The sequence below is a fragment of the Parus major genome, chromosome 1 (genome assembly GCF_001522545.3).
Source record: "Parus major isolate Abel chromosome 1, Parus_major1.1, whole genome shotgun sequence".
In the NCBI taxonomy this organism is placed as follows: domain Eukaryota; kingdom Metazoa; phylum Chordata; class Aves; order Passeriformes; family Paridae; genus Parus; species Parus major.
The window spans coordinates 16,352,255-16,377,398 of NC_031768.1; the positions used below are offsets into that span (position 1 = coordinate 16,352,255).

General features: G+C 42.6%; 1 protein-coding gene and 1 long non-coding RNA gene across 2 annotated transcripts in view; one reads left to right on the forward strand and one right to left on the reverse strand.

Annotated features, from left to right (window-relative positions):
• Positions 1-12,387, reverse strand: part of TXLNG (taxilin gamma) — a 24,498-nt gene extending 12,111 nt beyond the window's left edge. The window contains exons 1-3 of the mRNA XM_015635521.3: positions 12,006-12,387; positions 3,101-3,416; positions 2,328-2,419 (exon numbers count right to left, since the gene is read on the reverse strand). Coding sequence (XP_015491007.2) covers positions 2,328-2,419; positions 3,101-3,416; positions 12,006-12,386 — 789 coding nt within the window. The 5' untranslated portion in view covers position 12,387. The remainder of the gene's footprint in view (positions 1-2,327; positions 2,420-3,100; positions 3,417-12,005) is intronic.
• Positions 12,280-19,603, forward strand: LOC107207209. The gene is made up of 2 exons (XR_004496267.1): positions 12,280-12,369; positions 19,369-19,603. It is a non-coding gene; the product is annotated as an uncharacterized LOC107207209 (long non-coding RNA).
• Positions 19,604-25,144: the final 5,541 nt, after the last annotated feature.

Sequence of the window (25,144 nt, forward strand, 5' to 3'; positions counted from 1 at the left end):
GCTTTGGGACATACCACAGGAAAAAAGGGCTGGCAATGAGTAACATCACCATAACAGAAGAGTAACGCAATGCTGGTTTTCTGAAAGAACTCAACATAAGCACAAAAGAAAGAATAAAGTTAAGGACCTCCACGACAACAGTAAATTAAATGTCTATTTAATGTAGTTTAGGGAAACGGATTAAGGGACTATTTTCACATCCAAATATAAAAAGCCCTTTTCTTGCATGGCCAGAAAACACCACTTCAAGTGGTTGTGCTGTCTGCACACCTATGAAACTTCAGGCCTGTAAAAGTGTGCCAGTGTGAGACTTATCACCAAGGATGCAAACTTTCCTGCATCACAGGCTGATCTCCTGATAGATTCCAAATTACGGGAAAAAAAAAATTGTGGAAGACCTTTTGCCAGGAGAGAGGCATTCCTACCTTCATTGTACAGTCCTTTTCATGAGACACCACTGAAAAACCTGACAGTGAGCTTTAAAGATGATGAATCTTTAAAAAAAGAAAAAAAGCATTGTAGGTGCACTGTCATAAACAGTTCAAACCTCTGCTGGCATTAAAGCTGACACATATGCCAGTGGTTCTCCACCACTATCATGAAGAAAAGAACGCATCTTAAAAGGAACACAATTAGATCCAACCTAATCATTCTAAGTGGAACAGGGGCATCCCTCAAACTCATTTAGCTGAAACAAAGCTATTCTTACACCCAGACAAGCTGCCATCCAGCTCCTCAGCCATTCTGAGCACCATGAGGACATCAAGTGGTTTTCTAGGATGGCAACTGTGAATGCTTACTCTGCCAACATTCTATTGATCCTCTCCCAGGAGGGCAAAAACCTTAACAAGTACACACCTCTTCTGACTACCAACCTTCGCGAAGGAGATTACAATTTATTTGGTGTAGCTTCTCCCTAATTATTTTGAGATCTTTCCATCAATAATAAAACTCAAAGTGAAATAGGGCAGACTCCTTTATTTCTTCAGAACTGAGGGATTCATACTGGCCTAGCTCCTCATGCAGGCCCTCATCACCACTGTGAGGTGACATGGGAGCTGTGCTTAAACAAAAAAGGCATCACATGCATGAGCAATTGCTCATAAGGAACAACTAACTTACAGCATTTTACTCTTACAATATTGAAGCTCATTTTTAGGTAGGTTCCCCATCCTTGAGTTACAATTCAGAACTATTATTGTTTGTCATTTAAATGAAAGTGACTTCTTAGAGAAGCTGCTGGTTTTAAAGGAAATGCACTCGCATGAACCAAGAGTACATGAGAGCAAGGAAAACAAAGCAAAAATGTAACAGACCTCCATGGATAACTCAGGATTTCCATAACAGAACTCATCTAAGTCTGTTCTTAAGTAATCAATATTGCCTCTGTGAGTAAAAAGACCACCTGCTATATCATCCTCCAAGTTTTGGAGACAGTATAAATCTCAAAGGAAAAAAAAAATATTTCAGAAGAGTTATGACATGTTGTGCAGCCATTATGTCATTTTCAGAAATATATGCATATGATACACTTGACAGCTACAGAGAGAAAATTTGTGCTTTTGTAATCTCTTTTGTTTGCATTCATTTATAACTACAAATATGGTGGGAAAACATAATACACACAAGATTTCAAGTCTTTCCATTCCTGGTGTCCCTGTCTAAAGAAAAATGAGTCAAGTATTGTTATCTCCAAGAACATTCTGGGAAGTAAGCTTATGAACTGTCTCATCTAACCCCCCAATTTTGTGATCAATTATTTTAGAGAATAAATTACCATTCAGCCTACTTAAAGTCGGAATGTACTTTATGAACTCCTTCTTTTTGGTTTGTTACTGAAAAAATGCAACCCTTTCTTTCTGTTCCTTCACATGATCAGCAAACACAAAGCAAACTTCAACCTAGATCTTCCCAATGTTCCACCTTTCCTAAAAATCACTAGAGTTAAATATAACTGAACATTTCCTCCCCCCATCTCTGTATAATAGTATGCTCTTTATCCTACAATGATACAACACTAGCACAAAAGCATTATCAAGAACTAGGAAAATAATTACTTCCAAAAGAACTCTAAACTTTTCTGTTAATCCTAGTATTATGTTTCAACACCGAGTTATCAAAACCTGGTTTTCCTTTGGATTTGGGCATTCATGTAGAAGTGAAATGACTACAAGAAAGTCTGGCTGAAACAACAGTCAGTCTGAGTGCCTTTTTTACCAACACTGTAAAATATTCAAAATCATTAACTGTCCTTCATTAGCTGTTCTTGCATTCCATAGTTAATAGCAACACATGAATAATTTCTGCTATCTTTACAAATTACTTACCAGATCAGCATACTTCTTGCACAAAGCTGCCAGCTTCTCTTCTGGAGTAGAAAGTGTGTTCAAGGCTTGCATTAATAATAACACTTCTTTTCCTATGAAATAGATGACAGACAATGATACTGAGGAAGAAAAACCATATACCAGAAAAGCAACCTGTCTTTAGAAGTACAATACAGTTCCATGAGAAATTAGCCTGACTTAAGTTGTTCCCTGGTTTGACAGCTGCATAATCCTAAGAGATGACAAATGGGAAGTCATCACACGATGTCATTAGCAAGAATAAATTTATCTTGCCCAATGTGCCATTCGAAAACTAGGATAGCAAAAATTACTTTAATATAAAAGCACAAAAATATTTTTGTTTTGTAATTGCACAGAAAAAAAAAGAAATCTGAAAAAATGACATTTAGAAGGTTAAGTATTGGCAGATATGTTTCTAATAAGCATTTAGAATTTAATTATCAGCCATCCTTTGGCAGCATTGAACACCACAATCACAGATTTAAACCAGAAAGCTAAAAAAATTGATTAGCAATTACCACATTATTATTATTAAAGTTTGTGTAAAAATAGCATTGCCAGCTGAAGGAGTCTTACATATGCATTAAGAACTGTCTTTCCCAAGTAGAAGTGCACACACAGTTTCTCAAAATAACCTGTTACGGGTGACAAGTTTTTGGCTACAGAGTAAATTTTAGACAAGGAGCAAATCCATAGCTATTTTACAAAAATATTAAAGCTATTTAAAAATCAAAACGCCAAAGAGAACACACCCAAAGTTTTCTCTTTGTGTTTTTCACTCTCAGGATCTTGCTGTCCATCAGGTGGATCGGTACGGGCTTCCTCTCTCCCGGGAGTCTCCTCGCGGGACTCTTGGGAACAGCATGTGGAGCCCGGGTGCTTTCTGTTCTTTGTGATACACTCTGCTTCCCCCAGCATGCCCGTGTTTTCCAGGCTGTAACAGTTGGACTGGGGATACTGCAACGCTGTATCAGACAACTCAGTGCACTTGCTCTTCACCAGCTGATCCTGGTTATTCATTGCCATCTCCCGAGATCCAGCTGCTTCTTCCATGGCACCACCAACCACCTTCAGAATGGAAAGCAGGAAATGGACGTAAACAGTCAAGCAAAAGTGTTTAAATGACAACTTCCCTTCTTTTGCATGGACGAATCAGGTTAAAATGTGAAAAAGAAACCCTGATAAGAAGTCTAATGAAATGCACGTAAATACATTGTTTCAATGGCACACAGCAAGAGCTTGAACTACTTCAGTCACGCCAAATACAAAGCCCTCGGCTCTTAACTGGAGAAGACCACTTGCTTTAACAAAAATGATAAACAGGACCAGAAGCACCTTTGAAATGGTAAAATTCACATCAATGAAATTATCCAAAAAAGTGAATATTAGCTGGCTTCAGGCTTGGACTACTACTGTCTATGATTTTTAAGAATACATTCTTTCTGCTCAATTAAACAGAACTTTCTCTAAATATTCCCTATAACGCTAAATGTTTAATCACTTAACCAAAATGTTAAACACTACCAGTTATTTTATAACACTGCTGTGACACAGTCATATTTTAGAGCAGAATACTCGATGTTCTCTATATAACACTCTACAGTTTATTAAGGATCTCCAGACTTCTCTCTCAATCACCTGAGCACTGCTCTGAATTTCTAGAAACATTTCAGGCTGATGAGAATTGCAAGGGTGTTTGGTTGGGTGTGGTTTTGTTTTGTTCAGTTGGTTATGCTGCAGAGGCTGGGACTTGGGACAGTACTTGAAGATAGTGGGGTGTTTTTTTTGCCGACCATTTGCAAATCCCACTATACAGCGTGCATCGATAGTTAAAAGTACAGTAAGCAGAGTTGAACTCACTGCCAAAGTAAAATGCTTGTTTGGTTTTTAGTGAACTGAAGGTAAATTTCCTTTAAATCACAAGTAACTAAAAAGCCAGCTTGTTTGTACAGTTATGCTGTTTAAGCACAAATTAACTTCAAATTACCTTACATATACTTATTAAAAAATGTGCTAATTCTTAAAGCCAGGGGTTTGCACTGGGATTTATATTCTGCACAGGACTATTTTCCTCTTCAAAAGGAAGAGCCAACATCAAAGGAATGCAGCCAACACTAATAATATATTGTGAGATGTATTTCAACTCCAAATTTGTTCAGCATGCTTGAAAAGGTTATTTAAAAATCATTAAACAAATATATCTTTTTTTGCAATATTCACACATAACAGCTTTGTTGTTCTCTATTCTTAAAGCAAGTCCCTTTCTTTAGACCTTATCTCAAGACAGATTCATTCTTGAGGTGATGGAATTCACACAGTGTCTTTCTCAAAGGACAATAAGCTTTTTAACTGCAAATAATCTCTGAAGACATTAAGAAGCAACTTTTGACTTGCCAAGGAAGATTCACGTGGCACAGCTCTTTACGAGTGTGGAAAGGCTGCACATGCTTTATGGACAAATATAAACGTACTGAAGTTTTGTTATTCAACCATGGCAGACAACACACTGATAAATGCCTACAAAGGTCATGCAGTAATTGAACTGCTGGAACAAATAACCAATTACAAGATTTTACACTTCTAAAAAGTCATCTGTAAATTGTGCATTTTTTTCCCCTTGGTTCGTCTTAAACTGTGGGTCTTCCAAGAAAGGCTTACCCCTCTAGGGCCAGCCAAATAAACACAAAAGAACAAGAAATGTGGTAACAACAGCTCACTTCACCTCTCTGTATGTACCAAGGGCTGAAACCATGGCACAGATGTCGTCTAAAAACCAGGATTCATACAGAAGCTGAAGACACTGTGTCACATTAAGCTGACAAGACAAGAAAGGTCAGATCATTCTAACACAACATGATTCCAAGAGTACCTGGAGTACCAACAGAACAGCTGAAACCAGCAGGTTTTTTATTTGCATAGAACATGAACTTCTGATTCAGATACTTGTACCCAAGTAGTCTTGCAAAACATAGAGAAAGTCTGCTTCAAATGCAAAGTTTCAGATTTGGTGCCCAAAAGCATTAAGCATTATCAGACTTTCTGATGGAGGGTTTTTTGGAAAGCAGAGCACAAATGTGCCAGTATCTCCAAAGGAGCTGAGAAGGGCTGACTGCCTGCAGTCACATATTGAAGAGCAGCAGTGCCCAAGCTTCTCTGGGCTAGCAACAGCATTTGTGCAACTTGTTCTAACACAGTTTACAGCCAGATCAGTTCCTCAACCCAGTTCACTGCACAGCAATAGGCAATCCTGCCAACAGAAGTGGAAACAGGATGATTGGAAAGAAGCCAAAGCACGAGAGCCTCTAAAAAATAAAAGTCAATCTAATCACAATCAGAGCACAAGGAACTAGACACAAAATACCTTATTTTCACCACAGGTATGTACTTAACACTGGCTACTGAAGGACTGGAACATCAACAAGACCATGTTTGTGAGCAGTTTGTGAGTTTGTGACTGCTTCAAACCTAGTCAACTGAAAAATTTTCACTGGCTTTTCTCTGAGAAAATTCTGTTGTTTCCAGTGAAAAAAAACCCAGCTACTAGCAGGGGTCTACATGTGACCAGTAAGTCATGAAATGCCTATGTCTTTTTGAGCAAACCATCATAGTAATAACCTAAATGTCAATTCAGAGCTGGCAATTCACATGCATATTCTAAAGCATCTGGAAGTTTCACGAAGTGAACACCACCACCTCATTAATTCAGCAGAGCTTTTTGTTGAAGTCAAATTAGGTGTCAGTTCAATTTTTTACTGACAATAATAATTTCTAAACTCCGAGTATTCTCTATTCTTTCTCAAAAAAGCCACAAGGACTTTTAGAATTTCAGACTCATTCTCCTAAGTCGAACAGAAAAGGCAGAAATAACCTATCAGAATACTGAATTGAAGAAGGTTTGTGTATTTGTGTACAAGTGTCCTGTACATCTCAAACACATTTGAAAATTAGAAAGATGGTGAAAATATACAGAACTTGTCAACTTTATTTTGGTTTTCCACTGAACATGGAACAAATCCAAGCTTACTGACAAGCAAGTATGCTCCCTGCAAAACCAAATCTCGGTGTAGCAGTAGACAGGCTTTGTAAAAATATCCTGTTTTTCTTATCTTAAATACAACTACAAATTGTTGACCACAGACTAGAATACTATGTTCAAAAAAGTGGTTCTACCAGCAGCTAGAACAATCTGACACCAAACACACACACAAAATCCAAAGCAAAAACCCACTCTTAGTTAAAACTCTGTCAAGTTACAGTCTGTAAATTCTAGCAAATCTGACAGTAGAGGCACGACATAATAAAATTCTAACTTATTTAAACTAAATTAGAAAGTGTTTTCATTTTAAAAAACAGAAGTCTGCTATTGCCTAATACAAGCCACAAACACAAATATCTAGATGATTTCCTGATTATGACTAACAAAGAATTTTCTACATTAGCTGTAACTTTAGATATTAAAAGCATTAGTCAGAAATCTTAACACCCTGCTTATACTCAATGCTATTCTTAAAACACTTTAACTACAGGTAGTTTCAGATTGGTCTGTATCAAGCTTCAAGCTGGAGTATAGGAATAATAAACAACACAATGAGAATGTTAAGTACTAACCCATCCTAATCACTGAACTTGCTCTCTCCTTACTGATGCAATGGTGAGAACAACTCTAACTCTTACCTCTCATCTTTTCAAATGTGTGCTCATCAGACTAGTGAACTTCTCAGTTTAACATTCCAACCAGAACAGAGCACTTCCCACAGCACATTCTATAATTGTGCTGATTCAGTACTGACTGAATAAAACCAAAACAAAACTACCCCAGCAAAGACCTTCTACTGAAATCGCTGCTACCTTTTCTAGCTGCTACCATGTTCTCTCAGCTTCTAGCCATTTTCAAGCACAGGTGGCTCATGATCTGACAATCCAGTCAGACCATTATATGCCTAGAAAGATTTACAGAGAAGCAAAAATACTATGTTGCACAGGTAATGTGCAAATTGGTAAGATCAAAAATTTATCAAAACTCTAAGACATGTGCAACCTATCTTGCTGTGAAACCAACTATTGCAAGATGCTGACATTTCTGAATAAGCATGTCATCTTCAAGCTACTTTAGGAGTTACAGGACAAACCACTTGAAGATGACTGTAGGAAGATTACTGGCAACACTGCTCCTGTTCACCCCAAAGCTTTCATTCAGTCTTCTGCTCTGTTCCTTCAATTTATACCTCGATCAAAAAAGATGCACATCAAGAAGACTCTACCTTATTTCATGCCTAAAAGATCAGCATACAAGACTGATACCACATACATGAAAAAGGCTATGACCACAACTGCCTAAGCCAGCTCTCTTTCACACAGTACAGCTTCAGGAAGAGGCACTGCACATAAGGACAGAACAGACACTTGTCCTACAGAATTTGTCCTACTGCCATGCCAAAATGTATCACAAACCCACTTATTTTTTTGTTCTACTACCTACACAAGTCTACAGCACAGAGCGCTACCTAAAATATACTGTGCTTATTATCAGTACCATGTTTACCTGTATTCCATACTCCTGTACATACACATATGCAATCTTTCCCTAAACCACCTGAAAATACTTCTCTGTACCTTTCAATAAAAAAACTCATGTTTAGTAGCTGCACCAGAATCCATTTTCTCCTGTATGTTAGCTAATTATCCTAAAAAACATAAGCACTAGCATTAATCTATGAAAACAACTCCTACATACCCCAGAGTAGCAGTTGGACTGTGCTGTGAAAAGACTCTTCCACCCTTCAGCTTTGGAATTGCTAATCCTTTCAAGAAATATCCCAGAAGCTTTGGAATAAACATATGTACATAAACCAGATTTTCACAACTGCAAAGACAACCTAACAATGTAAGTAAATATATAATCAATTCCTCAACATCTGACTCCAAAAGAGACAATTTGAATAACACTGTTCAGCTGACTATATTTTCAAACTTTCTTCACAAGCAACTGTTCATAAAAGCCTTATACCCCTTATCCTTACCCACTGTAGTAAAAAAAAATACTGCAGCAGAAAAGTCATATTATCAAAAATGTGTATGGTTCATAACTAATATTAAGCTTCCTGCACCCCAGCAATTTACCTTTTCATGCTAACACAGAAAAGCTTATTTTGAAAACATGTATATAATATACTTTTCCATAAATTAATTTTTCAACAAACAGTTACGCTAAATAAAGTCATCACTTTTGATAATAATTTTATTTACAACTTCTGCATGAAAAACACCAATTTAGGATGTCACAAAATTTGTGTTTGAATTTTATAGCAGGTGCACCTTCATCCACTGATCTAGACACAATTATTCAGATGTTCCTGACCACAAGACTTGTTTATTAAGGTTGTTTGACTATGCAATACTTCTCTATACTGTGCTTACTGACCTGAATGATCATGCAGTCTAATTATACGCTTCTCAAACCTAATGGCCTCTGAGGTGGCTTCCCCACTGAACAAAGATCTTAGCTGTGAGATCTGAAAGTCATTTCAAACAAACATTTCATCATGTTCTGTCATTATATTAAAGGTATGTTCTATGCACTCATTTATCTACTTTCCAAACACCAGACTGAGGAACCTGCATTACTGCTCGTTACAAGTTTCAAAGCACTGCAAGGTTAGGATTTCCAACACAGCAGGATGACTATTAAGAAACACCTACCTCCTAAATTTGTATTTTACCTTCATAAAAATCAAGACAGACTCTGTTAGCAGAATTCCACCATTAAGTTTCCCAGCCTTATAATTCAAGACCTGGTCTTCGATATAGGTTCAGAAACATTCTCACATGACCCCTGCTTATAGTCCTTACTTCTTCCTGTTACTCTTAACCACGCTGGGTTTTTTTGGTCTTTCAGTGGCCTCATGACACAGATGACATACCTGCTTTTAAGAAAAGCTTTTTCATTTACCTCAAACACAAATGGGGGAAAAAAAAAAAAAAAGTCTCTTCCCTCACTTAGCTTAAGACGTTAAAACAGCGGTGGTGCATCTCTCACAGCCCCCACCAGGCCACACTATGATCTCAAGGCCTACTTGAGGCCTTGGTCTTGACAAACAACACCCAGGAATAAGCTGATCTAGAGCTTATCAGAAACACTGTCTGCTCCCAGGAAATAGTGATGTCTAACAAGCTCATGGCTTTTAACAAACATCCTTGAAAACTTCTTTTATTTTACAAGAATAACAGCCCAACTGGAACAATATTTTTGTTATAGGACTTTCAAGGGAAGTTACCAACCCAAACTGGAGCCAGTTTGAAAAATGATTATGACTACAGCCCTCTCTCTTGCGATGCTATAAACAGCATCTTAAGTGAGATCCCTCGAGCTCTCCTGGACTGCGGCAGGCTGTGGCCAGCATTTCCCGCTGGGGGAACAGCTCTCAGACCCAAACTCCCAAGTTTGCTACTCTTGGAGGATCACTGCCAAATGCTGGTGATGGAGCCTGGGCTGATACCACTCCTCAAGGCTCAACTCTTTGCCCCTTGAGAAGACAGAAAGGCATCCAACGTGAGTACTTCCCAGGATGTGAGGGGAATTTTTCACAGATATATATCTGGTACATACTCTTCCAAGTCTGTGTCTGTGCAGCGTAGTAAATATGCTATAGCAAATGAACTGTGAATGCTGCTCTCTGAGATTCTTAAGTCTTTTACATTCGTGAGTGAGGCCTGTAAGCGACTTACTGTTGTACTGATAGCAAATTCTACAGAATCTTTTGTTGAATTGGTTAACTGGAGGCATCGATTAAGTGCTGTTAAGTTCAAGTGCTTTTGTGCCTAAAACATCAGTCAAGCCTGGGGCTAAGTTTGGCAGGGAGGATTCACTCTGAACTATGTGACTCAACAGGAGAGTCCCCCTTATTTCTTTTCATCCTTACCCTTTTCCCATTCCAGCCTCCACGCTGATCATTTTGGTTAATTTTAGTTTTAGATCGACTGATTGTATTGCATTTTTTTCTGTGCATGCTTTAACCAGACATTAAGTAGCAGAGTGAACCTCACCAAGCAACTCCATTGTGCTTTTGCTTTTATATAAAATCTGCTTTTGCCAGTGATTCTTTAAACAACCTAAAAAATTCATGACAAACACCTCCTGTAATTCTAGCAAAAAATTCATTGCAGGCATCCAAAGCTTACATGGAACCTTTCAGGGCATTTACCCACAGGACAAAGTGCTGCACATCTAACAAGACCTTTTTTAATATAAGCATCTGAGACAGGTGGTAATTAAGAAAACATTTAATATAGCATGAATCATTTCCACCAATGAGGTTTCACTTCCTCTTTACTATAAACTTAATAGTTTTGTAGTCACCCACAGTATGATTCTGGAAAAAGCAGGGTAGACAAGTTCTGAATTCCCAACGCAAACAGGTCACAAGGAACCTAAAAATAATATCAAAGCAGGGGGAGGGAGATCTACAAGAGAGCGCTGAACGATTTTTAATTCACAAAAATAAGTTCAAAGTCGAACTTGCTTAACATTGCCTGCCATATTTCACTTCTTTAAAATAACTGAATTCCTTTCCACTGTATTTGAAAGAATGTGGAATGCAGAGTTTTTTTAACATCATCATCATCTTTCATAATAGACACTGGCGTTACTTACAAGCTACTTCTTAGTAAGAACTAAAAAAACCCAAAAAACCACACTGCAGAGGACGATGCATTTCAATGAAGAAAACTAGCTCCACAGCTTCCTAGACCTTTTTAACAGCCAAAATAAACCACCACCACCAAGTTACTATTTCTGAGATGTTATCCTTTGTACCATGGAAAAAAGTTACCACTAAAAAGCCACTTGAATTTACGTAAGGGCACAGGATGAGATACTTCAAAAGCACATGAGATTAGCCAGGCAGTTCTGTCACATAAAACATAAAGCTGGTGATATTACATACAGGAGCTGAATTACAGCGTATTTTAAGTCTTTGCCGTTGGGTGACCAAGCACAGGTATTTTAAGCCTTTCGTACACAGATATGCAACCAGAAATTATTACAAAATCACCAGGAACAGCCCTTGCTTTCAGCGTGGTTTCGGTAGAAAATGGAAAAAGAAAAAAAAGGCCTTTTGGGGGTTTTTTTTTGCTATCCCGGAGGTTAAGAAAACACTCCTGCCACCCCCGCGGGCAGAGCCACGGTCCGCTCCCGCCTCGCACCTCGGCCATGCCGAGAGGGTACGGGGGGCCCGCCGGCGGGACCCCGGGGAGGCGGCAGCCCCCCTCGCCCCGCAGCTCCCGCCCCCCGCGCACCGGGCCCGCCACGTGCTGCCGCCCCCGCCGGCCCGCGCTCGGCAGGGACCGCCCCGCGACCCTCGGGCAGCGCGGAGGGGCCGCTCCCGACCCCGCGGGGCGAGCGCGGCTCCCCGGGGGCCGCGCCGGGACCTCCCCGACACCCACCCGCGGGTGCCTCGGCGGGTCCGGCCTCGGGGGCAGGCCGAGATTTAGGCTCCCGGGATCGGCAGGGGCGGCGCGGGCACTGCCCGCCCCTGCCCCGTGCGCCCGGGCCGGGCGGCCGCGTGGGGACGGGGCAGGCGGGCAGCGCGGCGCCGCGACCCGGCGGGGCGGGGAAGGCGGAGCTCCCTCCCGCCGGGCCTGACCAGGCCGCCACCTCACCTCGGGGCTGTTGCTCGGGGCCGCCGCCACCTCGTCCCCACCGCCGCTGTGGCTCGGGCCCCGCCGGGTCGGTCCCGCCGCGCCGCCGCCCCCGCGCGTCGCCATGATGTGACGGCAGCATCCAAACAAGTGCCGAGCGCGGGGCACCGGAAGTGCTCCCCGGGGGCCCGCCTCCATTCCCTCCGCAGCCAATCGCCGCGCAGTCCTGAGGCTCACGTGGGGGGGTCCGCGCCCTCCCTGCCGCGGGGTGTGCCGGGTGTCGTAGTCTTGCCGTCGAGGAGCGGGGACGCGGCATGGCCCCGGGCGGACGGCGTCAGTGACCGCCGGTGCCCTCCCTGCCCTGCATTCCGCCTCCGTCGTCTCGGTTAGTGGTTTGGTCATGGCTTTGAAGTTGGGGCCAACTCAGCGGCGTGTCCGTGACGGGGCAGTGGGCGGGACGGCCAGGGTCAGCACAATCAAAGTGTGTCAGGTTAGACGGGACCACAGTGGGGCACCTGGTCCAACCTGCTCGAGCGGGGCCATCCCAGAGCAGAGGATGGCATCCACGCGGTTCTGGAATATCTCCAGTCAGGGAGGCTCACTGGCGAACTCGGTGATACTCGGCTGCTGCTCCTGCAGGAGAGCTGGGGCGTGCGCGCGGGGAGAGCGAGTTGCGCAAGGAATTGGCAGGAATCGCTTTGCGGGCGCAGCCGAGCCCGGGGCTGCCGGCAGCGCTGCCCCTGCAGATGCCCGTGTGAGCCATCGCCCACCGGGCTCCTGCTCGCGGGGAGCCGGCAGGAAGGGTCGCGTCTGGGGAAACGGGGATGCAACCTACGGAGCGGAGAATGAAGCTGCCAAGGCACACCTGCGCTCACCGCCCTGTGCACACGTGGGCTTAGGGTGGCGGGGGCTGCAGAGGGTAACTTAGAACTGGTGGAAGCAAACATCCTAGAAATACATATGTATACATATGTTCCTGCTTTCGGGGGGAATAAACTTACCCACCCCATATACGACAGGAACTTTGGAGTTACTGATTAAAAATACCACTCTAAACCTCCATAAGCACTTACTACTTCTGAGAATAGGTCAAACGTCAGTCTTGAAAAAAGTAGTTTCACTGGAGTAGTAACTGCTTAAAATATCTTGTCCTTACATCTTAAATCTATACATACCAGAAGTATTCAACTGATCATTTCCAAATGAAAAATAATTTTACACTTTTTGGTGTCATCCTGATCTTTAGATGGAAATTTTGTCCCCCCAAAACCCTTATTCTTTTACAAACATACATAATACTGGTAAAAATTATTGGAAAAAGGAAGAAGGCCCACTCCTCTTCCCCAGCAGAATTTTGTTGTTTTAGTATTGTTTTAGTATTTTCTCCACGCATCCCTTCCATTTGAGAGTGGAAGAGATCCATTCATGAAACATGCTTTGTTTGATCCCTGTATAGCTCATGAAATCCTTAAATAGGCTTTAAGATTACTTTTAATTTCTCCCAAGCATTGTTTTATATATCTATATATCTATCTATATATAAAAACCCATAATTTACAAAACATAAATTACTTTTGCACTGTCCCCCTCTCAGACACTTTTTGAATGGAAGGAAAATTAATTGCAAATACGAATTTCTTAGAGGGAATGGAATAAAGAACCACAGAGCTCTTGCTGTCGGTAATAAAATTAACTGAGTCCTATTTCAGTGAATTTGGGTGCCAGGGAGGTTAGTATACAATGTGCAGCAGAAGCAGGCACAAGGCTGCTCTGTCAAGGAGAAGAAAGTTTTATTCAAAAATTATCAGATGTTAGAGAATATATTTCCAGCAGTAATGCTTTTCACATATGAACATGTTTATTTGGGGTTTTTTTGGGTTTTTTTTCCTACTGATAAAGTGACACAGATCAATTATAGTTGTTTTGTGAAGAAAGATACTCTTCCTAGTAAGTCAGTTTTCTAGAAGTTCAGGTTTTTTTGAGTATAGCTGATGCAGGTGTAGTGCGAGAGGTATCAGCTTAAGGACTCAGATCTCTGGTGCACTGTTTGCTTGCAATCCTGTTGTCCTCTGGAAAATAAAAATAAGAAATTGAATGAAAATAATTACTTTTAATATTTTAAATACATTTAACATTCTCTCCCTGTGTCTCTTCTTGTGTTCCTGTGAACATGCTTTCCCTCAAAAATTCTCTTACCAATAAAGTGCATGTCAACAGTTTGGGAAATTTATATTCCATTCCTGCAAGTAAATACATGTACTGAGAACATATTTTCAGTTGTGCCCTGTAAATGACCTTGCTGGATATTGCTCATGCAATCCTATGCACCAGCAGCAGCCAAGTAGTTGTTCCACCCAACTGGCTGTTGCCAAGAAGGTGTAGTGGTCTCAAGTTTTGACAGGCAAGAAGCCAAAATTCTAGGAAAATTAGTTCTTTCAAATTATTATTTAAGATACAACTCAGTATCCATTTGTAGAAATCTTTAGTCATCAACTTTTTGCAAATTCTTGGAGTACTCTGTTTTTATGAGCTACAGCCAAGTTATGTGTTTATCACCCTGCTTAAGAGTATTCTGACTTCATGAACCTACTACACTTACCAGGCAGGTTGATACATCTCAGATACTTCACTGCCCTCATAGCAGAGGCACTCCCAGCCAACTGGGTGAAAAATTAATTCCTCCATTATGTTTAAACATATCAGCAAGGTGACAACCAGAACAAGACGTTCAAATCTTTAACCAAAGACAATTGAGAAACTGTGAAATAAGGATACCATTTTTTTCCTTACAGCATTGTTACAACATACAATGCGGTCAGGAAACTATTTAATTTTGTCCTTTCCTCATGATGATTATGATAATTGCCTCTATTAGAACTTTGAAGGAGGTCAGGACTATCAGAATTTTTCTTGGAACATTTCCCTCTGGGACACTGAGTAGGAGCAGTAATTCTTCCAATGTTACTTTTCACAGAAAAACTAATCAAAAATTAAAATGAAGGCAGGAGGGAAACAGACAAATACAAACAAATAAAAAACCCAACCCAAATCACCATGCTTCACAGGCTCCTAAAATTCAGCGGTGGCTATGGAAGTTGCCTGAGGTTCATTGTGGACAATACTGCAAACTGGCTAAACATACTATATAGCTATAGATAAGAACAAACAAGATGCTGGGGTACACATGGAATGAGATGAGGAGAAATACAGAAAATGAAACCAGCATGTGTCAGCTGGGTGGTGCTTTCTCATATGTGCATCTTCCATGTTACACCTCGCTTCCAGAAAATTACCTCCAAAGGTGAGTTTTGAAGAAATCTGCTGCACATTATTTGGTATATGTAAAACTGCCCCCATTAAAATTTGAAGAGAGTGAACTTTGAAAGTTCTTGCTTGGCTCAAGAAAGTTAACTTGTGAGATATACAAAGAAGGCAAAGTTAAGTTCTTATGTCACCCATTTCTCAGGTAAATTCAAAACAAAACTATTTTCCCCCTTCACACATCAATAAATTCTTACCCCACAATACCAGGGAAGTAATGAATTAGTTTTACAAAGGAGCTGTACTTTTTTTTATGAATAAGAACAATAGCCAGTTGCATGTTTGTGCAAACATACTTTGCAATATAATTCAGATGTTAGCCACCAGGGTAGGAAGAGGAGCCCATGGTGAGGCAGGCGGTTGGTGTGGGGCTTGGGTGAGCCTGGCACTGCTCACTCTAAAACTGGTCCTTTCCTGAGCTACAGTGGCCAGGACTGGTGGCCTGATACCCAGGCCAGAAGCTACTCTTGCACCTGTGACTTAAATGTGCCGGTGATTTTCTTGCTTGCTTGCTTTCCTAGACCAAGATGCAGACCACTCCCTGCTGTAGCCCTTGGCACCTGGCCTCCAAAGCTGGGTTGCTTGCCAGCTCCACTGGGAATAGCACAGCTGCTGGGATGGAGAGATTGCTAGCTGACTCAGGGCAAACCTTAGTAGTGGTCTTTCTAACTGCTTTTAACCATTCTGTTTTCAACATGTGCTCAGACATCTCAGCTGACTAGTAAGTACATCTACAGCCAGAGAAATCCAGAGTGGGTTGGATAACAACATTTCCTCCACCTGAAAGGTCCATTGCACCTGTATTTTCACCTGCTAAGACAATGGTTCCTGCTCTTCCATGAACATGCCCACTAATTTTTTGACACTACATCCCACCAAGAGATCGTTGTTTCCACATCAGCAGCAAATATCTGTGGAAGCTCCTCTCCACCCCAGTAACATCCTTACAGCAGGATCTTTCATCCACCCAACACGTCATGGGCTTGAAAATCTTGTTACACATGATACAGGATGAAAGGTAATGATGATACAGCACAACCAAAACTGTTTGATGTTTAAATTGTTGGCATCAAGGCCAATATTAAAACATTTCTGAAGTGGGACAAGAAGCTGGGTGTATAACCCATTCTCTGGCCATTATTTGACTGTGAGGTAAACAGGTTTAATTGGGACGGAGAGGAAATGCAGAAAAGCAGCAGTTTTATCTGGCTCTTAAACCTTCACATTTGTGTATGGAAACCATAGCCACGAGAAGAAATAAGTAAAAGCAACTGCAGAATTAAGGTTTTATGATGGCATACAGATAAAAAAAAAAACAAAACTACATTAAGCATGGTTTACTTTAGAGCATCATATATCAAAGAGGATATAAAATATTTTTTTCTTCTAATTTTATATAAAGCCCTTAACTAAAGGCATTTTTCTTGATTTTCCCTACTTTGCCAGAATTACAATGAGACAAAATAATCTATCTGCCTATGTAGTTTTGGGTTAATTATACCTCCCAAGTTTATCTGGAGAGGATTCTCACAGATTCATGAATTCCTGAATTAGCAAAGGAAAATGTCCCCAACCTGTCCATAATGAAAACCAGTCTTTTCCAAAATGAAGCAAGTGATTTAATTCTTAATTTTTGCAGAGAGTCATCTCGTTACAAATGATTGTGTGACGAGTAAATGCTAAGTATTTTTGTTGCCCTTTGTCTCATAATGTTATCTAGTTAAAAGTAACAGTTGAAAAGTACATTATAATTTCTTTAATATATTTAGACACTATGACACACGTGGGTTTGCATTTATATGTATGCATGGTCTTGATCTGTCTATCTATCTATAGCAAATGCTGGGCTATCCTGAAAATAAAACAGCTGTTGGAATGCATTAAATATGAGCTTATTTGAGCCCTCAGAGAGAAGAAAAAGTACAGGGATTGAATTAAAGCCTTTGGAGAAACTAAAATATATTAAACCACATAGATATGAAGTAAGAGTGTAAGTTTTAGTTTTAAGTAAATGGAAATATATCTCAAGTGCCTTAAGAGACTAGTAAAGAGCTAGTAAAAAGCCCTGAAGCCTAAAGTTCAGTAGTGCTATGCTTTACAGAATTAACTTAGCTCTAAACATAATGAAAAATAGCTTGCACTTCTAGATAGAACAAATAGTATTATTCACGTACACGGATAATGCTCTATACATAAATTTCAGGTAAAACTGACACTACTTTTATATATTAAGAATTAAGCTTAGATTGATGTAGAAAGAATGTTTCAGAATCGTGTTTTTAGCTGATCAGATGATTTATGAATAAAATCCCCTGTGTTGAGGTGAAAGGGTTTAGCACTGGCTAAAATCACCGGTGCACTTACTCGTTTCTTGCTGTGAGATATGGATTAGGAGGAGGGCAAAACAGGCTCAAAACTTAAAAGGCATGAAGAAAACTTTATTAACACGATTAGAAGAATAAGAAGCATCAGAATAAAACCTTCAGAACACTTTTCCTCCCCCTGCCTGACTTCTTTTCTTTCCCAACTGACAACATAGAGACAAAACCTGTGATTTTCAATCAGTTACCAGCTCTACAATAGTATTTCATCAGCTCTTGTAGGGAGAGGAGCTTTCTCTTGCCATGCCATGGAGACTTCTCCGCAAGAAACAGTTCTCTCGTGGCTTTTCATTTCCACTAATAGAGCTGCCTGGGAAAAATCTGCAATCATGAAACTCCTCCCATTTTCACAGCCCCTGCAGCTGCGCTTATGGGCCATGTCAACTTATGGGGCATTATTTTAAGGCTGAGCTGTTCAAAAGCAAAGGTTCTCTTCATCTATCTCTGCAATCATCTCTATCTCTGGGAACAGAAGTTTTCTTCTTCTCTCCCTGGGGCCAAAGGATCTTCATTACTCTCTCTGTTCAAGCTTCTCATGGGATCACAGTCTCTTCAGCACCTATTTTGCTTCATCAATGGATACCTCTGCTCACCTCTACAGTTTGAACACTCCATCCCCCCATACTTACTCATGAATTAAAGGGGATATTTTAGTGTATCATAGTCCATCTCCACTGCCTTACCAAAATAACTTTCAGCCTCAATACTAGGGCATCTCCTCATTATCCTTCCATCTGAGACTTGACTCCTTCTTCACTGGCCTTGGTGTCTTCATGTTGTCTTCCTACATATCACCACTCTGTCCTTTTCTCTCCCTTGAGAGAGGATCAAGGTCTGCAGGTCTCATCTGTGCAGTGAACAGGTTAAAGCTTGCCCAGGCCTGCGGATGGGGATGTGATCTCTGCTGTGGGCAGCAGCCGGAGCTGTTTATGATGGATGAGTTTTGGTGGCTGTGTTGGGGAAGGGTGGCTAGGATCTCAGCAGCCAGGCTACCCCTCAGAGGCAGCACGCCAAAGGCCGATGGCTTCCCATCCTCCTGCCCAGCAGATTCTGGCGAAACCCAGCGGTGGCAGAATTTCAGCCGATCCCTGGCAGCACCACTGGAAAGGCCTCAGTGGGCTCCCCGTGAAGGGCTTGGCCCCCCTGGGGAGGGCCCTGGCCACCCTGCTGGAATGGAACCCAGAGGGCTCCCCGGGAGCGGCTGGCGCCACAGCAGAGCCCAGCCCGGCCTGGCCCACCCAGGGGAGGGCCCTGGCCACCCTGCTGGAATGGAACCCAGAGGGCTCCCCGGGAGCGGCTGGCGCCACAGCAGAGCCCAGCCCGGCCTGACCTGACCTGGGGAGGGCCCTGGCCACCCTGCTGGAATGGAACCCAGAGGGCTCCCCGGGAGCGGCCGGCGCCGCAGCAGAGCCCAGCCCGGCCTGGCCTGACCTGACCAGGCTGTACAGGCCAAGCAGGGGCCGGCCCCCAGTTACCTGTCCAAGGCTGAGAGAGAGCTTTCCTGGGCTTGTCTGTTTTTAAAATGTGGAATTCACAGAGCCAGATCCAACTTCTAAATGGTTCAATAAGTTGTGAATTCTCAGAACTAGCCAGCTATTGTTTTTTTCCGGGCACAAAGGAAGCTCTCAGCAGCTTCTCTCAGAAAAATAATTTCCATGGGTGGTTTCTTCCTTCTTCACCAGGTATCAATCAGTGCAAAACCAGCACAAAGAGGAATCACACAGAAAGAAGAAACTGCTGCAACTGCTTCTGCTGTTGCCATCCAGATCATTGGGACTTTATGCCAGGAAGCTGCTGCTGCTCAGAATATCGGGGCTTCCTTCCTGCCAGAAAGCTTTTAGCATAGACTTTAATACTCTGAACTCTTTGCCTTCCAGGCTGATGGATTCATACAATAAACAACTTTACAGCAACCAACAACTGTTCATGTCTCTTTGAGACCCAAGACCCCCCATGAAAACCTCAACAAATGGTGTCCCCGTTCTAGGCAGCAATAAGGCTTTAAGCCAATGGTCAGTCTCTCCAGAGAACTGATTCAACAGACTGTCTAGACAGAAAACAGAATCCCGGGAGAAAAAGAACCCTGAAAGCATGGGTAACATGGATAGCAACTGCTGAAAGCAAGCAGACAAACCAGGCACAAGACACCTGGAACCAGTCCAGGAAGAATCACTTACTGCATGACACAGGTGAGCTCTGGAGTAAGCTAAAAATGGGTAATAATATGTCTAAAGAGCAGAAACGTATCTATGACCGTTTAAAGTCTTTGCTGATAGATAATGGCTATGAAGTCCCCAATGAAAATCTAAAAGATCTCTTAGTATATGTTCAAAAGCATTTCCCAGAAGTGCAATCGTCCTCTGCTTTTAACAGCTCACTTTGGGATCAAATTGGTGTTAAATTAGTTGATGATACTACCAGAAGGGATAGAACAGCTGCTTCATTATTACCAATTTGGAGATTAATTACAGAACTCTTTTATAAGCCACTTCCTAATCTTGCAAATTCAGAAGCTGTGTCAGTCCCAGCCGCGCTGCCTCCGCAAGCCGATGGGAAAATCCGCGATAGCGATGCGATCTTGCAGCTGGATTTCAGCTCCAAGGGGCAGCCGGGACAGGCGGGGGGGCTCTCCTCGGCTCCAGCGGCACGGTTCAAGCCAGCACCGAGCGATTTCCAGCCAGATGCGGCGGGTTCCGTGCCGGTCCCGCTGCTGCCTGACTCGTGCTTGGCGGCGGCGGCGGTGATCCCTTCACGGTCAGCGCCAGCCCTAGGAGACCGCCGGCCACCAGCAGCCGAGTCCACGGTGGCTCCGTGGTCACTAGATCCAGGCTCGGTGGCGATTCCCTCGTTGGTTGTGGCTGTGCAGGGTGACCCTCAGCCGGAGCCAGCGGGCTTTCTGGCACCCCCCACGCCGTTCCTGCCGCCTTTGGAGGGCATGGAAACCACCCCAGCGCTCCAGGCCGGGGCAGGCGGGTCCCGGCCACCTGCGGCGAGGTGTCCTGCGGCTGCCATGCAGGTCCTGCCGTCTCCAGTCAGGGACTGCAGCCTAGGAACGCTGCCGAAAAGGTCTCCAGCAGCCCCCTCACCAGCTCTGCCATGCCACGTGGAGCAGCCTGAACCGGGAAGAAGGCCGGCGCAGCAGTGTGCCATCAGCCCCGCAGCAGTGCCCCCCACACCAAGCTGCTCCCCTGCGGCTGCTGTGGCTGCGCCAGCACCCCCTGTGCCATCCATGGGTGAGTGCAAACCGGCAAACAGGAGGGGGAAAAGGGGCGGCGAGAGACGCCAGGAGAAAGCGATTGAATATGAGATTGAAGATGGAAACCACCGGACTGTTGTGGAGGAAGGGGCAGACGATGATTGTTTTGTTTTTGAGGAAGAATCAGATTCATCGATTTTAAGTCAAGCAGACTCAAACTGGGAAAGAGACTTATCTCCCCCTGATTCAGAGCACTCTCTACCTCCGTCTAAGTCAAGGGACCCTCCGAAAAAGACTCAACATTACTCTGTTACAAACTGGTCAGCAATCAGAGATAAAGCAATAAAAGAAGAAGACTTTGATCTGGCTGAAGAGCTGCTCTTAGCCCGGCCAGTTAGGTGTGGCAGAGGAAATGCTAATCCAAAATGGAAAGCGTTGGATTATGAGGATATTAAGGATTTGAGAAGAGCAATAAGAGAAAGTGGATTAGGCTCACTGTATTTCAAGCGATTGCTGAAAATAATATATTGTAATGTGGATTTAACACCGTATGACTGTCGTTTTCTCTCCTCCATAATACTGACAGACTCACAATACATTTTGTGGGACCTGAAGTGGAGAAAAATTTTGAATAAATTATGCGAAAACTATGCTGGGGGCCCCCATGCTGCATTGACACTGGCACATTTAGCAGGAGACCCCCCAAACGACAGGGCTGAAGATCAAGCAGCAGACCTGCCTAGAGCAGTACTTACTGATATCAAAAATGCTGCTTGCAAAGCCCTGCAGCTGACTCAGCCAGTGGGAACTCTTGAAGAGATTTACACAGAAATAAGACAGGGGGTAGCAGAGCCCTATATGGCATTTATTGACCGTCTGGCACAAGCTCTAGAGAGACAGTGTGAAGATGATGTGGCCCGTCCACTTCTGCTTAGCACTCTTGCTTATGCAAATGCCAATGAAGAGTGCAGAAAGATTATCCGAGGCTTACCTGATCCTGACTTGCCCCAAATGATAGAAGCTTGCAGCATAATCGGTAGCCCTCAACATACAGCTACCATTCATGCAGATACTCTGGGAGAGAGACTTGAAAAAGCTCTCAAAAATCAGGCAGAAGTGAGGGATGAAGAACTTGGAAAAGCCCTCAATGCCCTCAACGTAACACTTCATCAGAACAAGAAGGCATCGCAAAATGAGACTTCCAAAAGATTATGTTATCGATGTGGAAAGCCTGGACATATGAGAAAGAGCTGCCCAGAATCAACAGAAGGCACAAAACCACCTTATCGTTGCCCAAGATGCAAAAAGGGAAGACACTATGCCAACAGATGCTACTCCAAGTACGATGTAAATGGACATCCCTTATCAGGAAACCCCAAGAAGAGCGCGCCTGGTCACCATGTGACAAAACAAGTAGTGGCATTCCAGCAGCCAGGGAACTTCCAAGGGACCAGATGTGTGAATTGCTCAGGCCAAACCTTATTCACAGGATTTCCAGACAGGTGCCAAGAGACCCCGAACTGCTGCCCTCAGGGCCACAGCGTGAACTGGCAACTTCCAAATTAGTCTACTCTCTAGTGTTTGTCATGCTGTGGTACCCACAGGTGTGACAGAAACATCACAAAAGAGACAAGATTTTCTGATTATAGGCAAAGACAAAAAAACACATTTTGGGACTTTTTCGTAGTTTTTCCATCTATTGTTTCAGCAAACTGCAATGAAGAATTAACGGTTCTAGTACAAGCATCGAGCTTGTCATTCCAGCAAAAACTCCAGTAGCCACAGCTATTCCTTTGTCAGCCAATACAGTCAAAAAATGCCGGCAGATAACACCTGAGAGCTCAAGTGTAGCACCAGATGTCTTTTGGGTATAACATATATGTAGCAATCGACCAAAATTGACCTGCAGTTTAATGCACAACAACAAAACAATCACACGTCTCCTGGACACTGGTGCAGATGTTACAGTGATTTCTTGTATGTTCTGGCTGAAGGACTGGACTTTAGTGACACCTTTAGACCCTCTCACAGGTATCAGGGGAGCCACTGTATGGCTACAAAGTAGATGCATAATTGCAATTAAAGGACCTGAAGGAAAGATAGGAACTATTCATCCCTTTGTTGTACAGAAAACCATCACATTATAGGGGAAGAGATCTGTTGTTACAATGGGGAGCAAAACTGGAAGTAGACTTTTGGTGGGGGCCATGATGGCACTCATCACCCTGAAACTGTCATGGAAAAATAACAATCTTTTTTGGAGTCAGTGGTCCCTGGAGTAAAAGAAGATGAGTGCCCTCAAAGAACTGGAAAAATAACAATTACAGAAAGGCCACATCAAAGAGACCAACAGTCCCTGGAACTCACCAGTGTTATACACAAGAAAGCTTTTGATTCTTGGAGATCGCTTCATGATCTTAGAAGAATCAACCAAGTGACAGAGGACATGGGGCCTCTGCAACCGGGACTTCCTTCTCTCTCAATGATCCAGAGAGACTGGTTTCTTGTCATCATAGACTTAAAAGACTGTTTTTTCAGTGTTCCACTTCATCCAGAAGATACCCCATCATTTACTTTTTCAAATCCAAATATCAACAGACAAGAGCTACTGCTCAAAGATACCATTAAGTGGTCCTACCCCAGGGAATGAAGAACTCACCTACTATCTGCCAATGGTTTGTGGCGTGGGCCCTGTTCCCAGCTTGACAGAAGCACCCACAAGCAGTGATTTTACATTACATGGATGATTTGCTTATTGCAGCGATGACCCAAAAGGAAGTGGAAAAGGCTCATGACACTGTTGTTGCAGCAGTCTAAGATGCTGCACTTGAAGTTTCCACCTCCAAAATACAAGGAACCTTGCCCTGGAAGTATTTAGGGTGGAGAATGATAGAACAATCAATTAAGCCTGAAAAGATACAGCTTCGAAGTGATGTTAAAATTTCGCAAGATCTGCTACAACTTTTAGGAGAGATTAACTGGATCAGATCCATTTTAGAAATCACCATGACGAACTTGGTCCAGTTTTTGACCTGTTCAGGTGATAGATATTACTTCTCCAAGATCTCTGACACCTGAAGCTCAAAGGGCTCTCAAAAAGATTACTGAAGCCCTTCAACAGAGACAAGCTCATTGATATTGTATACCATCTAACCTCTTCTTGCAGCGTTAGGAGAAAAAATGCAGCTGTATGGTCTCATGTTCCAGTGGGACACTTCTAAAAAGGACCCTTTGCTGATAATAATCTTTTTGCCTTACAGGTCCCCAAAAACAACATTCCCAACCATGGAAATGATGGCTCAGATTATAATCAGAGCCAGAGAAAGACTGTTAGCTATAACAGGCCAGTATTTTGCTGTGATTTATATGCCTTTCAAGAAGGAGTATTTTGATTAGGCTTTGCAAAAAATCAGAAGAGTTACAAGTTGCCCTGTTGAACTATTCAGGTGCTTTTTCTATTCATTTCCAAAGCCACAAGCTGTTGCAAGAAAAATTAAGTTTCAGGGAAAAACCTGTCTTAAGTGAAGTGCCTCTTAAGGCTGTCACAATATTTACTGATGGCTCAGGGAAAACACACAAATCAGTAATAACGTGGCAAAATGAAAAAACTAAAGAATGAATCAGATATCCAGACAGTAGAAGGTTCACATCAGGTGGTGAATTAGCAGCTGTAGTTAGAGCATTTCAGCTTTTCCCAGAACCTTTAAATTTGATCACAGATTCTGCATATGTAGCTAATATAGTCAAAAGAATAGAAGGATCAGTTTTAAAAGATGTTAGTAATGACAACTTATCTTACGTGTCTCTATACAATTTTGCAAAACAGAAGTATTCAATATTTTGTTTCTCATATCAAGGCCCATTCTTCACTTCAAGGATTTTTGGCAGAAAGAAATACAAGAACCAATGAACTGACAGTGGCTGTTGCTAGTACTCTGCCCAACATTTTTGAACAAACAAAACTGAGTCATGCTTTCTTTCACCAAAACACACAAGCACTCACGTGAACATTTCGTCTTCCCAGAGATCAGGCAAAAGCAATTATAAATGCCTGCCCTGATTGTTAGCTTGTGCAACCTCCTGTTTAGACAGGAGCAGTCAATCCACGAGGATTGCAAAGCCTGGAATTATGGCAATTACCAAATACCCATCTTTTGGGAAACCTAAAACCACCCATGTGTTGGTGGACGCTTTTTCAGGTGCAGTCTGTGACTCCCCACATACAGGGGAGATGGCCAATCAAGTACATCAGCATTTTTTGC